This window comes from Phoca vitulina, unplaced genomic scaffold (genome assembly GCF_004348235.1).
Source record: "Phoca vitulina isolate PV1807 unplaced genomic scaffold, GSC_HSeal_1.0 scaffold1, whole genome shotgun sequence".
Taxonomy (NCBI): Eukaryota; Metazoa; Chordata; class Mammalia; order Carnivora; family Phocidae; genus Phoca; species Phoca vitulina.
The window spans coordinates 27,660,452-27,682,600 of record NW_022589704.1 but is presented as its reverse complement, the minus strand read 5'-3'; the positions used below and the strand labels follow the sequence as shown (position 1 = coordinate 27,682,600).

General features: G+C 37.0%; 1 protein-coding gene across 6 annotated transcripts in view; it reads left to right on the top strand.

Annotated features, from left to right (window-relative positions):
* The window catches only part of PIKFYVE (phosphoinositide kinase, FYVE-type zinc finger containing), a 74,924-nt gene that overhangs the window by 44,138 nt on the left and 8,637 nt on the right, over window positions 1-22,149 (top strand). For all 6 annotated transcript variants that reach the window (XM_032403463.1, XM_032403474.1, XM_032403482.1 and 3 more), the window contains 15 exons: window positions 606-706; window positions 2,051-2,122; window positions 2,796-2,967; window positions 5,621-5,799; window positions 7,404-7,517; window positions 7,888-7,996; window positions 8,100-8,254; window positions 9,156-9,246; window positions 11,892-11,952; window positions 12,814-12,951; window positions 14,009-14,129; window positions 16,110-16,205; window positions 17,694-17,777; window positions 18,651-18,748; window positions 20,777-20,941. In XM_032403463.1, the coding sequence (XP_032259354.1) occupies window positions 606-706; window positions 2,051-2,122; window positions 2,796-2,967; window positions 5,621-5,799; window positions 7,404-7,517; window positions 7,888-7,996; window positions 8,100-8,254; window positions 9,156-9,246; window positions 11,892-11,952; window positions 12,814-12,951; window positions 14,009-14,129; window positions 16,110-16,205; window positions 17,694-17,777; window positions 18,651-18,748; window positions 20,777-20,941 (1,756 nt within the window). The remainder of the gene's footprint in view (window positions 1-605; window positions 707-2,050; window positions 2,123-2,795; window positions 2,968-5,620; window positions 5,800-7,403; window positions 7,518-7,887; window positions 7,997-8,099; window positions 8,255-9,155; window positions 9,247-11,891; window positions 11,953-12,813; window positions 12,952-14,008; window positions 14,130-16,109; window positions 16,206-17,693; window positions 17,778-18,650; window positions 18,749-20,776; window positions 20,942-22,149) is intronic.

Genomic DNA, 22,149 nt, shown 5'->3' with positions numbered 1-22,149 from the left:
GTGGGTGTTTTTGTGTATAAATGCGTGTGAACTTGCAAAAAGAATGCATGGTTTTTAACCACAGGGTCAAAGTTCTCGCTCTGGGAGGTGGGATAGCATCAGAGGAGGAGAGGCTTTATGTATTTCTTGAACTTCTTCATGTACCTCTGTACTGTTTTTCAGGAGAGCAAATGTTGCCTTCGTAATGATCAAGAACAGGTATAAAGTACAAGTAAATAAATACCTGAGACTTTAGATTTCTCAGATCGATGTTATATCCAGCCATCAGTTCAGACTGTTTCATATGGCTGTAGGTCATTAGCTATTTACCTCCAAAATAATTTAATGCGGTTTTATAAGTAATAAAGAGTATCTAGGAAGACAAGCTATGTAGACATCTGTTTGTATTTTTAAGTTAACGTAAACTTTTTGGATTGTTTTGTCTCAAAAATGAATGGCTCCTCTTCCTTATGTTAGTTTCTGGCAGTTTTCAGTCTTCTCTGGAACCCTTACGGTGATGATGCGAGGCCTCACAAATCAAGGGGGGTGTGCTGGCTATTGGAAGCACGCATTGGGGTTGGAGTGTGCTTCGGCTTCTGGGTGCTCATCCTCTCCTTCTCCTTTAGGTGGACTGTCTGAATCCCGTGAACCACCAGAGACTGTGCGTGCTCTTCAGCAGCTCTTCGGCCCAGTCCAGCAACGCCCCCAGTGCCTGCGTCAGCCCTTGGTAGGATTCTTCCTCTTGCACTGCTGCACTGTGTTTAACAACAGAATCCCAGCAACTTAAAAAAAAAATGTAGCCATTAGGGTCTGTGTTTAGGTAAATGGCGTGCTGCTGGTCTATATGAATTGATAGAACTTCTAAACTTGTGAACTAAATATGTAATTCGTATTTGTTTGTGGGTAAGAAGTAAATGATATGAAGGTAAGAGTAAGAGTGAAAAGGATGTGAGGGATGGAAGAGAAATTCGTACTTATAAAAGTGAGAAAGTTGATACATAAAAGCTGGTTTGTTTTTTTTTGAAGATTTTTTATTTTTAAGTAATCTCAGCACCCAACATGGGGCTCGAACTTACAACCCCGGAGATCAGGAGTTGCATGCTCCACCGACTGAGCCAGCCAGGCGCCCCTGTAAAAGCTAGTTTTAAGCATTTGGATGATAATGTACAATTTAGGCAGGTTTTCCGTAAGGCATCATTTTCATAAAAGCAGTGAGTCTTTGGCCTTATTAACGGGTTTTATCCTGATACTTAATTCTAAGTAGAATGATAGAAAAACATTTTATAATGTTAAAATTATTTGTTTAGAATGATATAATAGTCACAAAAGACTGCTTATTACATAGTTTATCTTTCGTTTTAAGAGTACTGTGTACTTTAATTTTAAAAGCTTGTTTTTGGAGCACTGTTTCCATAACAAAATGTGTTCTGTATTTTAATTTTGGACTCCAGAAACACTTTATTTCTACCAGTGAGATCAGGGATCTTCTAGAGTCCATGTAGCTCTAGCAGACTGACTTGGGGCTGGGGAACCCATGGAAGTTTTCTGTGGGAGTTTATGGACTCCTTAGGTCAAGGCTTGAATAATTTAACAGTGCTATAGCCGAATTCTCTTATTTGTGGGCATTCATAAGTCAGGCATAACATCAGGAATTGGCTCTCCTGGAACGATATGAGCTGCTGTTCTCCATGCTCAGTGAAGGTGTGGACCAGAGAACAAGAGACAAGGGTTCTATTTTATGGTGATAGGACATAAAGGCTTTGTAAAGGAAACTTTTACCTCTTCCTAGCTCACATCCATTTTACTCATTTATTATTATTGTTTATGCATCCTGATGTAGTTTGATAAGATACTAATGGACTGGGAGTGGATAAGGAGCTATAGTGTGGCTAGTCCAAACCTGTTTTATCCGATGAGGTTAACTCTGTTCTATAAGAACAACAGAATATTACATACTTTAGTACTACATTATAGGCATGTCTAGCAGGTAGTCAGTTTGTAGTCTCATGAAGTGTCTTGGCTGTGTGGTAATTCTTATGACGTGTTCCTAAGAAATGTTGTCTTCTTTTAGGATTGTAACAATGGAATTTTATGGAAAGAATGATCTTACCTTAGGAATATTTTTAGAGAGATACTGTTTCAGGTAAGAACAAATTTTCTCCTTATGTCCCATGTATGCTTTTCTGATGCCCAGAATTTCAACCTAAAACATAAGCGTGAGTTGGAGTTATTATGTGGCCTTCTCTATAATACCACATGTCAGAGTATACCATACAAAGAAGTAATTGATTTCATATTCAACCCCGGGTTGTCTTATCTAGTTCATTCCTCAGATCTTTGAGTGTCTAAATGCGTTGTGATCCCTAAGACTTTTTTTTTAGGATGTCTGTCTTTAGTGATTGAAATGAGAGGCTGGAGAAGCATAGAGATCAGCTAGACCTTGGTTTAAGTCTTAGTGCTATCACCTGCCATTTACATGACAAAGTGCAAGTAATTTTTACCAGCCCCTTATACAGGAGTAACAAGCTCCAGAAGTATCATGGACTTCCATAGGTAAAATGAATTGATGTTTTCAAAATGCTAAGCAAATAGAAGGTGCTTAAGAAGTGGAAACTATCACTGAGCTGTAGCGGAAGACAGGATGCTCAGCTATAGGCTCCAAGTAATGCGAGTGGTACCCAGCACCGATCGTCCACCAGTCGTCATTGCTCTAGAGAGGATACTGCACTTTCTGGACAGTGGTTCTGATTAGCGAGTATTCATTCTACACTGTTTCCAGTTTTATGGTTAATGTGAGGACTTTCTTTTTGTCAAAGGCCTTCTTATCAGTGTCCTAGCATGTTCTGTGATACCCCCATGGTGCATCATATTCGGCGCTTTGTCCATGGCCAAGGCTGTGTGCAGATAATCCTGAAGGAGTTGGATTCTCCAGTGCCTGGATATCAACATACAATTCTTACCTATTCCTGGTGCAGAATCTGCAAACAGGTAAATGTGCCCTGTTACTATAATATTTCATACATCATTTATTTCTTTATTTGTATAGTTCTTTTTGAAGGGGGTGGTCTATGTTATTTTGGATTTACTCATCATTGGGCTCTTATTTTACCTTCCAGGGCTGGGTATTGCATTTGGTGTTTGTTTCTTGAAGGTTCCATTTTAGAATTTATCAGTCATTAGGTAAAATATCGATACCTTGTTCAGTAAAATTACGGAGATTATATCTTGAAAATTATGTTTATTTATTCAGCAAACACTTATTTAGCACCATCTATATGCCAGGGACTGTGTGAGGGCCTGGGCATGGCTCCTGTCCTTTAGTGGGGGAGACAGACTTGTAGTGTAGCACAATAATGATAGTATGCTAGGATGTTTCTGTCTGTTTGAGCCTATATCAACATTCCTATCTTAAGAGATCCAGCTGAGACCATGTTTAAATTGATCTCTTGAGAAAAAGACCTTGTGTTTTATTTCTCGTATGTGCTTTTCTTTTTGCACTCTGGAGAATGTACTTGGTTGACAATATTATGCTTTTAATATTTACTTCTTATCCAGATTGTTTGCAGTGAACATAGGCCAAGTTTAATAACTTCATATGCTTATTTTAGAGTGTGCTTTTGGAAGGCAAGTATGAGAATGACAGATAAAATAATAGTGTGACCTATATCAGTGTCAGTGGTTGAGGAAGGCAAAATCAAAGTCTGTTCTGCAGTAGCAGAACATTACATTTCTTGTAATTATCTGTCTTTTTATACTTGTTCTTATAGGCCTTTTGTTCCTTTTAGACAGCGGGTAATATTTTGTTATGGAATATGTGAACTTCTGTAGATTGAGCAGTGAATTAAATAAATAAATTAGATTTGTATATCTTACATGCCTTAGTGTATGTACTTTATTTTAAAACAAAAACTTTTGCCTTTGGAGTTATGTTAGAAAGGAAAAGGCAAACGGTTTTTGTTACACAAAAATGAAAGACTTCCTTGTGTCAAAAAAGTTATAACATGACCAAGTAGTAATATACTTAGTATTAAATTTCTATAAGGCATGATAATAGAAAAAGGGCAAAAGGCATGACAAAAAGCAATTTAATAGAAATGACCAGTAGACATGTGCAAATAAATTTTGCTCAGTAGTCAGAGAAGTGTAAATAAAACCAGTGAAGTGCAGTTTTATTTTGTTTTGTTTTTAAGAAATTACATTTCAAAGATTTATAATTCCCAGATTGGTAAGAAGGTAGGGAAATTGGTATTCTCAGATATTGTTGGAGATTGTGTAAACCAGTACACCAGTTTTTTTGTTTTTTAGAGATTTTATTTATTTACTTGAGAGAGAGAATGCAAGCGGCGGGGTGGGGGGGTTGGGACAGAGGAAAAGGGAGAAGCACACTCCCTGCTGAGCAGGGAGCCTGACGTGGGGGGCTCGATCAGCTGAGCCTAAGGCAGACACTGCAGACACTGAACTGAGCCACCCAGGCACTTCCCAGTACCCCAGTTTTGGAAGACAATGTGGCAAAAAGTATCAAAGACTGCATAAATGTTCATGCCGTTTGGCCTACTAATTCCTACTTTCCTTAATTTATTCCAAGGAAATAATTATGGATATTTGTATATATGTGTGTGTGTGTGTGTGTGTGTGTATACACAAGAAAGTTCATCAGAGTATCATCAGAATAGAGAATAAAGAAAAACTTGTCATATCTTAAATGCACATCAGTAGGAATTGGCTAGGGATGTCCATATAATGGGATACTCTATGGCTATTAAAAATCAAGTTGTAGAAGAGTATTTTATGTGGGAAAATACTTATGATACATTGCTAAGTAAAAATAACACAAGACTATGAAACTAATTATAGGAAAGACTTTTTTTTTTATTGTTATGTTAATCCCCATACATTACATCATTAGTTTTAGATATAGTGTTCCATGATTCATTGTTTGTGCATAACACCCAGTGCTCCATGCAGAACGTGCCTTCCTCAATACCCATCACCAGGCTAACCCATCCTCCCACCCCCCTCCCCTCTAGAACCCTCAGTTTGTTTTTCAGAGTCCATCGTTTCTCATGGTTCTTCTCCCCCTCCGATTTCCCCCCCTTCATTCTTCCCCTCCTGCTACATTCTTCTTCTTCTTTTTTTCTTTCTTAACATATATTGCATTATTTGTTTCAGAGGTACAGATCTGAGATTCAACAGTCTTGCACAATTCACAGCGCTTACCAGAACACATATCCTCCCCAGTGTCCATTACCCAGTCACCCCATCCCTCCCACCCCACCCCCCACTCCAGCAACCCTCAGTTTGTAGGAAAGACTTTTTATGTACAAATATGCTGGCTGGATACCTTCTATGTGTTCATTTACATGTATATGTACATATATATGTATGTGTGTGTGTGTATATATATATATATATATAAATATGCATACACATACATAGAAAGAAAGAAAATATACTAATATATACTGATAAAATGATACTGCTCCCCCAGCCATCCCTAACCCTATCCACTTTTAAACATTTCTTTCTTTTTCCACTTTTCTTCATTCAGAATATATTAGATTTGTACTAGAAAATAAATTATTTTTTAAAAAAGAGATTCTCAGTATGTGATTACATAACAAATGATTTATATGAATTTCAGGTAACACCAGTTGTTGCTCTTTCCAATGAGTCCTGGTCCATGTCATTTGCAAAGTACCTTGAACTTAGGTTTTATGGGCACCAGTACACTCGCAGAGCCAATGCTGAGCCGTGTGGTCACTCCATCCACCATGATTATCACCAGTATTTCTCCTATAATCAGATGGTGGCATCTTTCAGGTAAGAAGTCAGAGTGATCTTACACACAGTCACATACTCCCTGGAAGGCTTTGAGACATTTCTTCTGTAACTAGATGGAATTAATTTGTGGTGTGTTGTTCCCCATACCTACCATTGCAGATGCAGAGGGTCATACTCTGTGCTAAGAGCTTTCAGTGTTGTCATTTTATTTAATCCTTAATTTAAGAAGTAGGTATTATTATTACCCTCACTTTCGAGCTTATAGGTCGCTGAGAGCTAGCAAGTGATAAAGTCGTGATATGAACTAGTAGATCTGCTGCTCCAGGTGTTAATCTTAACCACTGTTTTCTGCATGTAAGCATTTATTAGAATTTTTGTTAAGACATTAACTAGCATAAGGTTAATTGGATATTCCAGGTAGAACTAAAATCACGAGTTCACAGAATGGGTACACTGTGGTATTACATGATTTGAGAAAGCCTTCAGGCTCTGCCATCAAAATAGACCCAGAATCTGAGCACCTCTGACCGTCTCCGCCACTCCCGCTCTGGACTGAGCCTCTGTTGCCTTTCCCTAGAGGCTTGCAGTGGCCTTAACCAGTCACCCTTGGGCTTGCCTCCTCAGTCTGATCTCAGCACGGCGGTCACACTGGTTCCATTAAACGAAAATCAGCTCAGGCCACGCCTCGGTTGCAGACTCTTCCATGGGTGTCTGTTTCCGTGAGCCGTTTATGGGCCTGTGAGCTCCTGCATGCTCTGGCTGCTCAGTACCTCTCTGTTCTCACCTCCTGCTCCTGTCCCCTTACTGCAGCCTCGGTTATATCAGGCAGGATCCTGCCTGGGAGCCTTGTACTTGCTCTTCTCTCCCTGAACTGCCCGTCCCTCCCCAGCTCTGTGCTTGCTTTTCCTGACTCCCCACAGGTCTTTGTTTACATTTCCTGGCCCTGATGCCTCACCCCTAGCACTCCCTACTGCCCTTGCTTACTTTAGTTTTCTCTGGAGCACTTACCATCCGATACAATGTATATTTTAGCTATTTGTTTTGTTTATTGCCTGAGTCTCATTCCTGAATCACCAAGGCAGTAATTTTAGCCTTGTTTAGTGCTGTTTCCTCAGCACCTAAAACAACATCTGACACAACATAGGCCCTCAGGAAATATTGATAATTAGAGCTTATTTCCTTTTGGAAGCAAGAGCTTTAAACACGAATCTGCCGCCCACATGGGTGATTAGCATTTATTAGACAACATAAACTCGTGGGTACAAAGGCTCATAAGGGACTCACGAGGAGTGAAGATTCGTGAGGAATCCTCAGGAGCTGGGAAGGTACTTCTAAGTGAACTGTAGGAAGGGGTTCCTCGCCTTCATAAAGGTTTATATCCTAGTCGTTGTGCTTTATATGCAGCCTTAGGGGATACATGATGATGTAACGGTACAGTGAAGAAACATACAGGACAAAACCCTTCTAGAATTGGGGAAGATACTTAAAATGGTTGAAAGTCGTCTTCAGTATTTTTATAATTGTTTTAAAATGCTGTTTTGTAGAAACTTTGTCTTGTACCTCATAGGATTTATGTTTACCGCTACTCAAGATATTAAAATATTTTTTACTTTTCTACTATTACTTGTATTTTTTTCTCTCAGTTATTCTCCCATTCGGCTTCTTGAAGTATGTGTTCCATTCCCCAAAATATTCATTAAACGTCAGGCCCCATTAAAAGTGTCCCTTCTTCAGGATCTAAAGGACTTCTTTCAAAAGTAAGTTTTAGTTTCTTTGATCATCTGTTTTTGTGTACATAGACATGTGTCTATAATGTACACATATTTTAAAATATGAGGTTTGTTCATTTAGCTTTCTTTGAAAACAACTATTTTTCTAAATATATGTTACATATGCCTGATGTAAAAAAAAAAATGTAGACTATATAAAAAAGAAATCAAACCCCCTTAGACATAACAGCTGTTAAAATTTTGATGTACATCCTTTTAGGTCTTTTTTGTGTTGCAAACTTGTGTATGATTCTTAATTCAATAAAATAGAGTTTTGTATGTGTCATTTTTCTATTTATGTGAGATTAGAAAATTTAATTCCAACTTTTCTAAGGTGTTTAATGTTTGTTTTTATTAGAGTTTCACAGGTATATCTTGCTGTTGATGAAAGACTTGCGTCTTTGAAAACGGATACATTTAGCAAAACAAGAGAGGAAAAAATGGAAGATATCTTTGCACAAAAAGAGGTCATTCATTTCTTTGACAGAAGCTCAAAAGTTAACTATTAACTTATCAGAAGTTTCTTTTGGGGTGTGTCTCAGACGGCTGGAATTGTTTTTTTCCCTGTAGATGGAAGAAGGCGAGTTCAAGAACTGGATCGAGAAGATGCAAGCAAGGCTCATGTCTTCCTCAGTAGACACCCCTCAGCAACTGCAGTCCATCTTCGAGTCCCTCATTGCCAAGAAGCAAAGTCTGTGTGAAGTGCTACAAGCTTGGAATAACAGGTGTGCTTTGCAGCCTGGTGTTTCTTGAATGTTTTTGCAAAATTTGCTCTGCCATGATGTTTTTAATTTAAAGGACTTTATTAATTATGTTATTACATTTAGTTCTCAAATTGTAGAAGTTTTTCTTTTCCTGCCGCCACCTTTCCTGGATCATTTAAAACATATATGCTCATCTTCAGGTAGTTTGTAAAGATAAAAAAACCAGATGAGGGCAGCTTTCAATGCTGTTTCAAATACTTAAAAGTGTGTGTGCTTATTGAATGTAATACACCTGAATTAGTATTCCATGGAGTGATTATTGGTTTTTAGGTCAGGACTTTCAAATATATTATTATGAGTGTCTTAGACCTTTATGTAAATTTTTATTGGGGGAAATATTTCCCTTTGATGCTTATTTAAAAGTTCAGTTGTATTATTATAGCATTATTTGTGGAGCATCAGCATTATGCTAGGCAGTGAGTAAGGCACCAGATGGACATTCAGTCTTTTATTTGGTCTTATGAATCCTACAGTGTATATACTGTTTCCATTTCACAGAAGCTCTAAGAGTAAGGCATTTCCCCAAGCTGTATAGTTATTAATTGTCAGAGCCGGGTTTTGAGCTCAGGTCTGTTGGTCTCTAAAGCTCCTGTTTTTTGTTGTTGTTTGTTTGTTTTTGTTACATTATGCTGTCTCTTACAATAACTTACTGTTTTATAACTACAGTCATATCACACACAGCTCTTGATTAGTTGGTTAGAAATAAGACAGAAACTTATGTATAATTTTAATATCTATTGCAATCGGAATAGGAAAATCTAGTTATTGTGGCTTCACAATTGTAAAGAGAAAATTTGTAAGTGTTATTCAGGATATTAGAAACAAACTATATTCTCTCCCCTCCTCAACCCTTTTATTATAGATTGCAGGACCTTTTCCAGCAGGAAAAGGGTAGAAAGCGACCTTCAGTTCCTCCAAGTCCTGGAAGGCTGAGACAGGGAGAAGAAAGCAAGGTAAAGAAATGTGGTCTCATTTTTGGTCTTTCACTGATATAAATATTACAGTTAATTTCATTTAAGACACTTACAAATAGTAACTTAATACGTGGATTTAATAATATTAGAGTCTTTCATTTTGCAGTTGTGAGGTTTCAAAGAGACATCGCCTGGGTTAATTTTTTATCTTGCTTGAAATAAAATTGTTCGTTCATTTCAAACATTTATCAAAAGCCACCGTCTGTAGGCATCACTGGAGATAGCATCATGGAAAGAAGTTGGGGATGCTCTGAGTATATAATAGAGTCCTAATTTATTTTACTATGTAGTTTTGTGTGTTCTTTATTTCTGTGCTTAACTGAGAAGTTTTTCTTAAGGGACCTATCTATACTGGATTAGTTCTGCACATTGATTTAATTGACTTTTCCTAACTGTATTTGTTTTTGTCTTATCGCATAACAAATTACCACAAACTTTGTGACCTAACACACATGTTTATCCTTTTACATGGTCCAGGAGTCTGACACAGTATGGCTGGAATCTCTGCTCAGTCTCACATAGCTTAAGTGAAGATTTCGGCCAGGGCTGTTATCTTACTGCGGCTCAGGGTCATTTTCCAAGCTCATCCAGGTTGTTGGCAGAACTTAATTCCTGCTGGTTATAGGACTGAGGTCCCATTTTTGTTGCCGGCAGTTGACCAGAGCTCATTCTCAACTCCTAGAGGCTGCCTGCATTTCTTGTCATGAGCTCCCTTTCATCTTCAAAGCTTACAACAATGCATGCTTCAGATTTCCTAATTCCTCCCCTCTGACCTCTAGACACAGGTTTGAAGGACTTGTGTGATTAGGTCACTACCTGGATAATCTCTCCCCATCTTAAAGTTAACCAATTTGGGACCTTAAATACATCTGCAGAATCCCTTCACAGCAGTATTTAGATTAGTGTTTAATTGAATAACTGGGGAAGGGGTGTGTGTATACCAGGGGGCAGGATCCTTGGGGGCCATCTTAGAAATCTTCCTGTTATATGAACCATATTTTCAGGTAATTATTAATGCCTGTATAAGGGCTTAATTTTTTTTTTTTAAGATTTATTTATTTATTTTAGGGAGAGAGAGTGAGAGAGGGTGTGCAGGGGGCAGAGGGAGAGGGAGAGACAGTCCCAAGCAGACTCCTCACTGAGCACAGACCCCATTGCAGGGCTCGATCTCATGACCCTGAGATCACAACCTGAGCCGAAACCAAGAGTTGGACGCTCAACCAACTGTGCAACCCAAGCACCCCATAAAGGCTTTTAATATACTGATATGATGGGGGACTTTGAAAGAATATTTTTTTTTTTACAAGTGTATAGTATCTGTAAAGAAGTGTTTTCATAGAATGATAAATTCAAGTGCCTTAGATCTTGATGCTTCTTTTTTTTTCCTCAGAAACAACTGTGTAGGAATCACTTTTCTTTAAAGTTTAGGTGAAAGTAAGAGTAAGGGTTACCGAAGATGATTTGTACATTAGTATTTGCCACGTAATCTAGGTCCATTAATGGCTAACACAGACTGTTAGTGGCTTTTCCGTTTGCCCACTAAGAAACTGCAAAGCTAGTGGTGTAAGACCTTTAATTGTAATATGTAGACACAGAATTGAAAATACAGAATCATTCAGTAGAAGATCATCTTTTTGAAGGTTTGAAAGTTGATTTGAAAATCTGTAGCACTGCCTGTCTTTTCATTCGGTAACTAGTTTTTGAGTACTTTTAGGTACTATTCTAGGTTCAGGGCATATAGTTCTGAACAAAGGCCCTAGTGGAACATTTGTCTAATGCGGTGGAGACTGACAATAAACCAGTGAACAATAAACTTTTAAAAAACAAATGGGAAAAAGGCTGTGAAGAAAAAAATAAGGGAAATGGAGAGTATTGCCAAGGGAGTGGATGGTGGTGGGTTATTTTATATAGGGTGGCCAGGGAGGTCTCTCTGCTATGGTGAGCAAATCTAAGAATGTTCTAAGTAGCCATCTAGAAATGACTTTGTAATCAAATTGTATACAGGGTTAATAGTGATTCGAAATATATCTTAACCTATGGATAATGGGACTTGAATAAGTCCAGTGGATAATAAGAGATTAATGGGTAATCATAAGCAGTTTTTAGATGCTTTAATGCTAGGGAGTGAGCTACTGTTTGGAGCACGATTCTCCAAGTGTAGTTCAAGGACCCCTGGGGGTTTAAGTCCCTTTCAAGGGCTCTGCATGATTTCCCTTTTTCAGTTACATATTTATGTGAGGCTAGATTTTCTTTATACTTTTCAGTCATAATACTATAGCTCAACAGATTAAATGCAGAAGCCAGAGATGAACCTAGCTGTCTGCTAGACATTAAACTATTTGCAAAAATTTAAAACAATGCCACTTTTACCATTTTTTTTTTTTTTTTGGTAAATTGGTATTTTTTAATTTGAACATGTTATTTATGTTAACATATAAGGGTTTATTATTTTTAAAATGAATTAATAAATGCATATTCTAAAACTTTCTCAGTTTTAATTTCTAATAAAGTAAAAATCAAGTTATAACCCACATAAAAGCTTGAGTGTCTTAATAATTCTTAAGACAATTTTAAAAGTGTGATTTTAATGTTTCCTTAAGAATAAAGTATTTACTTCTCTGCAGATAAGTACGATGGATGCAGCTCCAAGAAATATTTCTCCAGGGCTCCAAAATGGAGAAAAAGGTTGGTCCTTGAGTCTGGTGATCACTTGCTATTGGATTTAAAGAAATTTCTTCGTCTGTAAGTTATTTCAGTGGCTAATTTTGAGAATTTTTTCTGATACAGTTCTAGACTTTTTTTTCCTTCTTGTAGAGTGTTGTAGCACTGTCAGTTTAAGATTTCATAAAGTATATTGCAAGAAAATAAATTAGGATATAGAAATACACGATATATAGAGATGGTTGCTGTTAGGGGAAGAGCAAAGAAAAAAAGGAAATTGAATTTTTGTTTTCCCTGTTCCAAAGTCAGCAGGTTTGACTGCAAAAACATTAGAAAGTTTAATTTATGTTTTTATGTTACTGACATCTTTCCTAGACCTAAGCTGTTTTTCACAGTATTTCATTGAATGACTTGGTGCCACCCTAGAAAATTTGTAGGGAAATTTCCTTAGACTGTCTTTGTGGAATATGAGCTCAGCTCATAATTCTTGGCATTTTCTATTATAATTAAGTGAACTTTCCCCCGGGAATGAGCATGTGATTTTTTCCCCAGTAGTGTCCTGATTTTATTCCCTATTAAACTGAATGGACTAGTGTTTAGGTAGCTATTATGGCCTAATGTAAAAGGATATTAGATAGGAATTAGACTTGGGTTACCAGTCACAGTGCTGTCGCTAGGACCTGACTGTGGTTAAGTCATATAACCTGTTTGGATATTTGTATCTATTTCTAAAGTATGTGCTAAAATGGCCTAACTAACTTTTAGGAAGCTAAAATTCTTTGGTTTAGGAAGTAGGAATATGAGTTGGCATTTTAAAAACATTCCTATTAGGTAGACATGGGCTCAGCATTTTTAAATGATTCACTCAAGTTTGTTTTTCTTTAGAGGATCGCTTCCTAACAACCCTGTCCAGTCAGAGCTCTACCAGTTCTACCCATCTCCAGTTGCCTACTCCACCAGAGGTCATGCCTGAACAGTTGGGGGGAGGGCCTCCTGAACTCGACACAACCAGCAGCTCTGAAGGTGCACTTGAAGTCACTTTTACTGTGCTTGATCCAGAAAAGGAGAGCACTGCAAATGCTTTGATACAATGCTTTCTTAAATCTCAGAGTTTGTAAATTTTATACTTGCTAGAAGTGCTATCGGGGCGTGTGGGTGGCTCAGTCCCTTAAGCGGCCGACTCTTGATTTTGGCTCAGGTCATGAGGATCTCAGGGTCCTGGGATTGAGTCCTGAGTCGGGCTCTACGCTCAGCCGGGAAGTCTGCTTGTGGATTCTCTCTCTCCTCTCCCTCTGCTGCTCCTTCCTCTCGGGCTCATGCGCTCTTTTTCTCTATCTCTAAAATTAAAAAAAAAAAAAAAAGTGCTATTTTAGATAGAGCTTTTTACCATATCATTTCTTCAGTTGCACTGCTTGACATATAAATATCTCAGTAACAGAATGTTAGTCTGCTTCATCTGTTTTCTGGGGATATTGCTTTCTTGAGTCCTATAAAGTACATGGTTGTTGCCTTGTCAGAAAATAAGAGAAATTGCAGCCATTTCTCCAACAACAACTATTTATTTCATTAATAGCAAATTTATGCCTTGCTTCTCTCTTTCCTTGCTTTCTATTTAAGCAGTAACTACTTAAGTAGTGTAAACTTTAAAAATAACTTTTAAATTGCAATTAAACTCTGATGTAACAACCACAGCGCACATAACTGAGTTGAAGTGTTGACAGGAAGAGCAGTGGCTAAGTTCGCGCATGCTCAGGCAGTAATTACATCATGGCTGCTGCCCGGCCCCTACAATGGGAAGCCGTCGATTATAGCATGATGCCAATTTCAGAGAGGGTCAGATGTAGAACAAACAGTGTGCTCCTTGAAGTCAGTGCTGTGTATGCTTCACTATTGCCTCTTCTTTCATCCCCAAAGAGTCCTTATTCCTAGATCAGAAATTTTGTATCATAATTGGTAATTATGGTGTGCATATGTCTGTATTCCACAAATGACAAGAAATAATGTTGATACTTTCTACTTTTTTTTTTTTTTTTTACTCTTCCTGAATATTAACATAAAAGTAGCATATTTTTAATCCTAGATGTGTTTGATGGGCATTTGCTGGGATCCACAGACAGCCAAGTGAAGGAAAAATCAACCATGAAAGCCATCTTTGCAAATTTGCTTCCAGGAAATAGCTATAACCCTATTCCATTTCCTTTGTAAGTATTATAAAAGTCAGTGGCTGTTGTTCGGTGGTTTTATTTTCACTTAATTAAAAAAAAAAATTTTATTCTCTACGTATTTAAATATATTTATTTAACTATATATGTACTTCTCAATCCTAAATTATACTTCATCATAGTAAAAAAGGTGTCTTTTGGTGTAATGTAATTTGTAGAATTATTATGTAGTAATCATCATCACATAGTAGATGAGTGGATGAAAAAAGCATTAACTAATATTGCTTAATGCTTAAGATTAATGGTTCTGAAAATAATTTTTTATATATATATTTTTTAAAGATATACTGCTACATCTGTTGATCCCATAATCATAGAAACACACTACTGGTTGTATATGAAGATGACATTACTGAGCTAATAACTTACTGGGACGTGGTACTTTTCTATCAGTCGTGATGTATTACAGTGACCCATACAAGTTTTCATGTGATCCTGTATGGGGCTCTCTGAGTAGGAAAGAAAACAGGCTGCCCGTGAGAGTATGTTTTTTCCCCACTGGTTGATCTGTGTAGCCATCAAATGCTGCTCTTGTATGGTGGTACAAGTGTATCCAAAATGTAGACATTTGGGGGCGCCTAGGTCGCTCAGTCGTTAGGTGTCTGCCTTCAGCTCAGGTCATGATCCCAGGGTCCTGGGATCGAGCCCCGCATCGGGCTCCCTGCTCCGCGGGAAGCCTGCTTCTCCCTCTCCCACTCCCCCTGCTTGTGTTCCCTCTCTTGCTGTGTCTCTCTTTGTCAAATAAATAAATAAAATCTTAAAAAAACAAAATAAGAGAAACGTCCTCTTTAAAAAAAACAAAACAAAAGGTAGACATTTGTTAATAAGGACCTTTGTTCTTAACTGACTTTTGTATTTATTTATTCAGTCAGTATTTAAATTTATTGAGTGCCCGCTCTAATGCCCGAGGATGTGGAACAAGATTAATAAGGAAGATCACTGCTCTTGGAGCTGTCTCAGGGAGGAGACGAGTAGAGAGTCACAGATTGATACTGCTGTCTGTGAGGGTCCCTGTTTCCTCTACTTCAGACTCCAATATCACAGTATCTTGAGTGGGTTATTGTCCCTCCTGGTGTATGGCCTTTGCCCACGCCCTCACTTTCTTCTTTAGTCATTAACTCCTGTGAATTCTTTCTCAGATAAACTTCAGACCCTCCCGCTAGCTCCCTGCCCTAGCCAGATTAGGTCTCTTTGTTACAGGCTGTCATGTTTCCCTCCTGGTACTTATCATAGAAGGTGATTGTATTTATTTGTAGCATTATGGGTTTCTTTATCCCACTGTACTATAAACTCTACCATGCCTATTTTTTTCCACCTCTGTATTGTTAACATCTTGTACAAGTTGTTAGGTGCTTAGTATTAGTTTTTCTTAATATTGTGTCTCTGGCATGGTGGGCGCTCAGTGCATAGCTGTTACACAGATGAATGAATGCTTCTCTAAGGGCCTGAGGGTAGAAGTCGGGATCAAGATTGGGGTTAAAATGGTCACACCATTGAGTTTCCATATGATAATAGGAGAGCAGCTGTGTTATATTATTTTTTGTTGGACTAATGGTATGTTTTTCACAATTTCTAGAAGACACATCTTTCAGGCTTATAGTAGAACAAAATCTTTCATACTTCTGCTGTTCATTGTAAATATTTTTTGAGATGAACATGGCTCACAGTTGGCAGCATGGAAAGCATTGTTTGGAATAACTATTTCAGAACCCTCTGATTTGAAAACTACTTCTGACGATTTTCGATTGCCTTTAAAAACTTTCTGTCGATACATTTTCCTTGGCTGTTTGGTTCAAGTTCTGCATACATTTTGGTTTACCTAGTATTATCTTCTTATGATTGCGCCATATTTAGTTAACTTAAAATTGTCTTGAAATTTACTTACAATGTGTTAGTGGTTTGTATATATCATTTTCTGCTAATTTTGTTCTTACTGATTTATTTAAAAATTTTGAACAGTGATCCAGATAAACACTACTTAATGTATGAACATGAACGGGTGCCCATTGCGGTTTGTGAGAAGGAACCCAGCTCTATCATTGCTTTTGCTCTCAGGTATTATTCATGGGACTTTTTCACCTATGATTAGATCTTTATATTTTATGTATATTTATTAATCACCTTATTGTTTAGATCTTTTATAGACAGTAGGGCAGAATGATTAAATACAAGCAAAAATATATATTCTTTGGGCATGGTAGCTTGTTCTCTTTGTGTCTGAAAGTGTATTCTTTGCCCAAATAATAACAGGATGATTCTTAAGCAAGCTTCTACTAACTAAATTGACTAGGCAAGTTATTTACTTATCTTTATATCCTCTAAACATTCTATTATACTGTGTATCCATTGTATCCCTTCCTTACTACCTTTACTTGTTGATATAATAAAGCATCTTATACCATCTGAGTATCTTTTTATACTCTTTCTTTCCTTCCTGCTTCTCACACATAGCAGGTAAGGTTTTCTTACTAGAGTAATGCTGTTCCTATGCCTTAACCCACTTACATGCCCACAGTTACCATGTGTCTTTAAAAAGCATCCTTCTTTAAAAATATTTATATCTTATATCTAAAAAGACAGTGCTTTTTAATCACAACAGTATCTTGGTAGTGGTAGAACTTAGTTTAAGTATAATCTAAGTTGTTTAATTAAAAAAAATTTTTTCTGTTGGAAGGCATTGAAATGTAAATTTTTCTTTTTATATATTGGTTGCAAGGAGCCTGCTTATTCAACAAATATTTGAATATCTACAATATGTGGTGTAGTAGGTATTGGATTTATAGGAATAAACAAGATAGATTTATATGCCTTAGCATTTATGAAGTTTAGAGTTTACTCTTTGGATTATGAGGAATTTCTTTCCTTTAGGAGATTCCATGTGATTTATTTTTTTTTTGTTTTTGCCTTTTGGCCTTTAGGAAGTTAATATTTGTTTTTTTTATTGCTTAGTCATACTACATTAATAGATAAGAAAGGTAGGAAAGTCAACCAAATAAAAAATTTCTTATGTACTGTTAGGAATTGAGCATTCCAGTAGAAATCACTTTCTTCTAATGTCTTGGGAAAATAATACATGCTTCTCTTGTTCCCTGACACCTGATTTATCTAAATCAGGGCTCTCAGACTGCTAGTCCAAGAGTTGGATTTTTTTCTTAAAGTTCAGTACCTTTAAATAGAAAAGCATTCTCAAGTTCCTTTTCTCGCTGTTACATTATACTAAAGTCTGAAGTTTTATACTTTAAATTACCTGTTCTATCCCTGAAGATATTTGGTCTAAATGTTAATACCTAGACTTTCACAGTCATTGTTTAGGATATTGATACTGGTTGGTGTGTTGGGTTTGTATTTTGTATCATTATCTGTGAAGATGACCTTCTTCATGAAGCTTCTACTTGATAACTTTTGTTAGTTGACTCCAATATGTTTAATTATGGACACATAAAATGATTGTATTTCTGTAATGCAGAGCTTATTCTAAAGTATATGATTTATTTTGAAGAGAAGCTTAATGTTTAACATTTTTCAACCTATTTCTACCCTAAGTTGTAAAGAATACCGAAATGCCTTAGAGGAATTGTCCAAAGTGACTCAGCGGAGCAGTGCCGAAGAAGGGCTTCCGACAAATAGGTGATCCATGATTGAGTAGAATTTACTTCATTTGGCTATGTCATCATTTTTTAAATGCTCGTTCTTCAATTTTATTATTGCAAATTTTCAGTGTGACAGTTGCTAGGACACGGACAGTGGCACTCAAACTTCAGCCAACAGTTGACAGAACAAAATTCAAGTATAGCAGAAGGCCTTAAACGGTGCCTTTGGATGTAGTTTTCTGATAATTGCCGTAGAAGTTCAGTGTATATTGCAGACTTAAACTTTCAACGTTTTAAATTGTCCTCGTTTCAATTAAAAAATAGTAACTTTTGAAATTAGTAACCCACTGCTTTACTTTGTAATTTAAAGTATTTGTGAATTTTCCAGAATAATTAAAGATCCCAAATAGTTTAAAAACAAAACAAAACCCCCAACCAGTTAGTTCTTTTAGTATGTTCAGTATTTTAGACATTTATACAGAAATTGTCATAGGCTCATTATTTTGATTCTTATTGAAGTAGGTTTTCCAGCTTCACTAATGTGACAACATTCGATCTGGATTTATTTATTATCATGGTAACTAGTCTGGGAAATATGAAATTGGTATTTTCTGTAATCGTTTGAATTACAGGTACTAAGATAGCTCTAATGAATTTGGGGAAATACTACAAAAGCCTCTGCTTTCACATATTTTCCAGACACTTTTATATTTACAACGTTTCACTTTCTTTTTCTTAAGTCCAGTAGGCATTTCAAGACTTTTTCTTCTGTGATATAACCTGTGTTTACATAAATTATGAATCAGATTTCAGATACGGTGGGTGGGATTAGGTGGGGAGTAGATTAATGCAGGAATCATTTTCTGTCCGAATTGTATGAAATTAACTTTTCCTTTTGTTTTTTGTTTAGTACTTTAGACAGCAGACCGAAGAGTAGCAGCCCTATTAGATTACCTGAGGTCAGTGGAGGACAGACAAACCGTACAGCAGAAGCAGACCTGCCGCCAAGTAAGATTATACATGGAGGAGTACTTATTAGCTTTATTTGTAATTATGGTTTGAAGAAGAAAACATCAAATAAGAAATGCTAGCTGGCAAGAATTTATTGCTTCTGGTCTTTACAAAAAAATTTTTGTATGTCCCCTTTTTAAATATTTTGCTTTTCCTTGATCTTTACCTTATTACTGGATTTGAAAACTTCTCGAAACTCATAGGTCTATGCAAAAAGAAACAGATCCTTCCTTTTTAGAGTTTTCAGTTTAAAGTATACAAGCTAAGGAGACATTTTTTTTTTTAAGATTTTATTTATTAGAGAGAGCATGAGCAGAGGGAGGGGGAGAGGGAGAGGGAGAAGCAGGCTTCCCGCGGAGCAGGGAGCCCACCCAGGACCCTAGGATCATGACCTGAGCCGAAGGCAGATGCTTAATCGACTGAGCCACCCAGATGCCCTAAGAGAGACTTCTTAAAAAAGTTTTTACAGTATTGTCGGCATTGTGAAAAGAATTTTTCATGTGTCATGTCCTTTAATCCCCATAATAACCACATAAGAGTTATTTGACATATCCCCATTTTTTAAAAAGAAAGTTAAGACGTAAGTAGCTTGCTCAAGATTACAGAGGTAGCAGAAGCTGGGATTTGAACATAGGTCTCTTTGACTTTATCAGGAATGTATTCACTACAAATAACAGAAAACTCAAGTGACTATTGGGGCTTAAACAAATGACAGTGTATTTTTCTAAAATAGCAATGTCCAGAGGCAGGCAGTTGCTGGCATTGGTCCAGCTAGTCAGCATTGTCATGACAAGAGAGGGGTAGTTTCTCATGATTCTCTTAAGTTTTCCTCATGATCAAAATGTTCCATTTCAGGTCTCTATTTGAAGCAGAAAGAAGGGAGGTAGCTACAAGCTGCAGCTATTTCCTTTAATTAGGCATGCAGAGGCTTCTCCTTTAGTCTCCTTGGCTGGAACTGAATCTCAGGGTCACCCCTCCCTGCAAGGGAGACTGAGATTGTAGTGACCAGCTCTGCTCTAGTTGCTTATACAAGTCGTGATTTATTTTTTAAGGCTCTCCACATTGCTGCCCCAAATAAAACTGCAGTTCTTTCAGCAAGGAACAGGTGGGCTTGGGTATTAAGGACGTCATAATGGTGTCTGCCAACCTAACTAAGCACTTTATGAGTGACATTTTATGTGGATTTTGTAGATGGTAAATGTATGAAATTAGAATCATGTATGCTAATGAGTTCATAGATCACACATAGATGATATATATATACCAATCTCAAAACTAAGAATGAAAGTATAGAGTAAGCTTTAGTAATATTTTTGGCCACCTTATACAAATTTCTGAAAAATGCTGAAAACATCTTAGATTTTGCTGTGTTAAAATGTAGGAACATAAATGATACGGAGATGTTACTTTTAACTCTGAATTCTTGTAGATTGTAGTATTGCTTTGTATTAGTGTAATTAACTATTGTAATATAAGAATTTAGCCCTAAATTTAGTTGCTTAAGATATCATGACTGCCGGGATGCCTGGGTGGCTCCGTTGGTTTAACGTCTCTTGGTTTCAGCTCAGGTCATGATCTCATAGGTTGTGGGATCGAGCCCCGCTTTGGGCTCCGTGCTCAGTGGGGAGTCTGCTTGAGATTCTCTCCCTCTGTCTCTCTCCGCTTTGGCACATGCATGCGCTTTCTCTCTCTGTCAAATAAATAAATAAATCTTATTTAAAAAAGATTATGACTGCCATGTAAAGATATTTTTGAAAGATTTTCTATAGAATTTCTCACATTTTGATATACAGCTACCTGAACATTGCTTTTCTTTTATATTTCTGATAATAAAAGTGCTTGACTAATAACCCCTCCCCAGGCCCCATAAAACATGTGGAATGATAGTCTGTGCAAATGAAAGTATCAGTGTGACTCATATTTATTACCCTCATGTAATGGTTACTGCTAACAAAAGAATGAGTTGAAAATCTTCATTTTTTCACTGCAGTGACCTGTACTTAATATGTTACCTTTTATTTTTAGCCAAAAAGGCTTCTGGAATGCTGTCCTTCTTCCGAGGGACAGCAGGGAAAAGCCCTGATCTCTCTTCCCAGAAGAGAGAGACCTTACGTGGAGCAGATAGTGCTTACTACCAGGTTGGGCAGACGGGCAAGGAGGGAACGGAGAGTCAAGGCACTGAGGCCCAAGGTGTGTTAAAGGAGACCAAATGTGCTTATTTCCCTTGCTTGTGTCCTTTATAGCCTTGAGTAGATAATTCTTACTGCCCAAACCAGGGCATTCGCTCTCTTCTCATGCCTCAGTATGGCAGAGTGGAAAAAGCATGGTGGTTGTAGAGTCCGACTGGCTTTAGCTGTCATTGCTATCACTTACTGTGTGGTAGAATCAGAAATCCTTAGTTTCCATATCTGTGAAGTGGCAAAAGCAATGTCTTCCATGGTTTACTGAAGACCAGGTGACATTAAACATGTAAAACATCAATCTCACCTTGTAACTCACAGTTACATACTCAAATGTTTTCATTCCACTAACCCCTCAGACATTTCCTTTCTTTCCCAGTCTCTGTAGGGTTGAGGGCATTGATGTCTACCTTCATTTTGATATTTAAAAATATGTGTACCTGATTGTGTTTGAATATGGGGTTAGACCAGGCATCAGCAAACTGTGCTGACCTGTTTTCGTAAATAAAGTTGTATTGGAACATAAGCACGCCCATTCATTTACTGATTGGCTGCTTTCATGTCATATTGATAAGTTGAATAGTTGTGACTGAATAAAATACTTACCATCTGGCCCTTTACAGAAATAGTTTGGCAACCCCCGGGTTAGATCATGAATTAGTAGTCTAAAAGAAAGCATAATATATTTTCATTAGTAATTAAGATATCATCTTAAGTATTCTATAGACTTCCATTGGGCTGTAATCCTTGGAAGACATTGGTGCTTTGAAAAAAATAATTTAGAAATGTGAAACATGGAAGATCACTTCTTCTAGCTATTGAAATATATTCCAAATTTGTAATAATTAGAGTGCATCTAGCCGTAGGTTTGCCACACAAATCAAATATAAAAAATAGCTCTGAAGTAGATACTAATATATTTTATGTATTTTATAAGACAAAGAAAGCATCTCAAGCTGTTGGAGAACCATTATTCCACACACAGGGAAAATGATCATAAACTGATAAAGAAGTAATGGAAACTTGATGTAAGAGCTGAGTTAGCATATTGTTTTGTTTTTTCATCTGTATTCTTTTTATTTAAAATCAATTAATTAACATATAACATATTATTAGTTTCAGAGGTAGAGTTTAATGAGAGTTAGTATATTGTTATCAGAGGAATCAAATATAAGAAAAGTTATTCTTCAACCTGAATTCTCTGTTTTTCATCTGAAA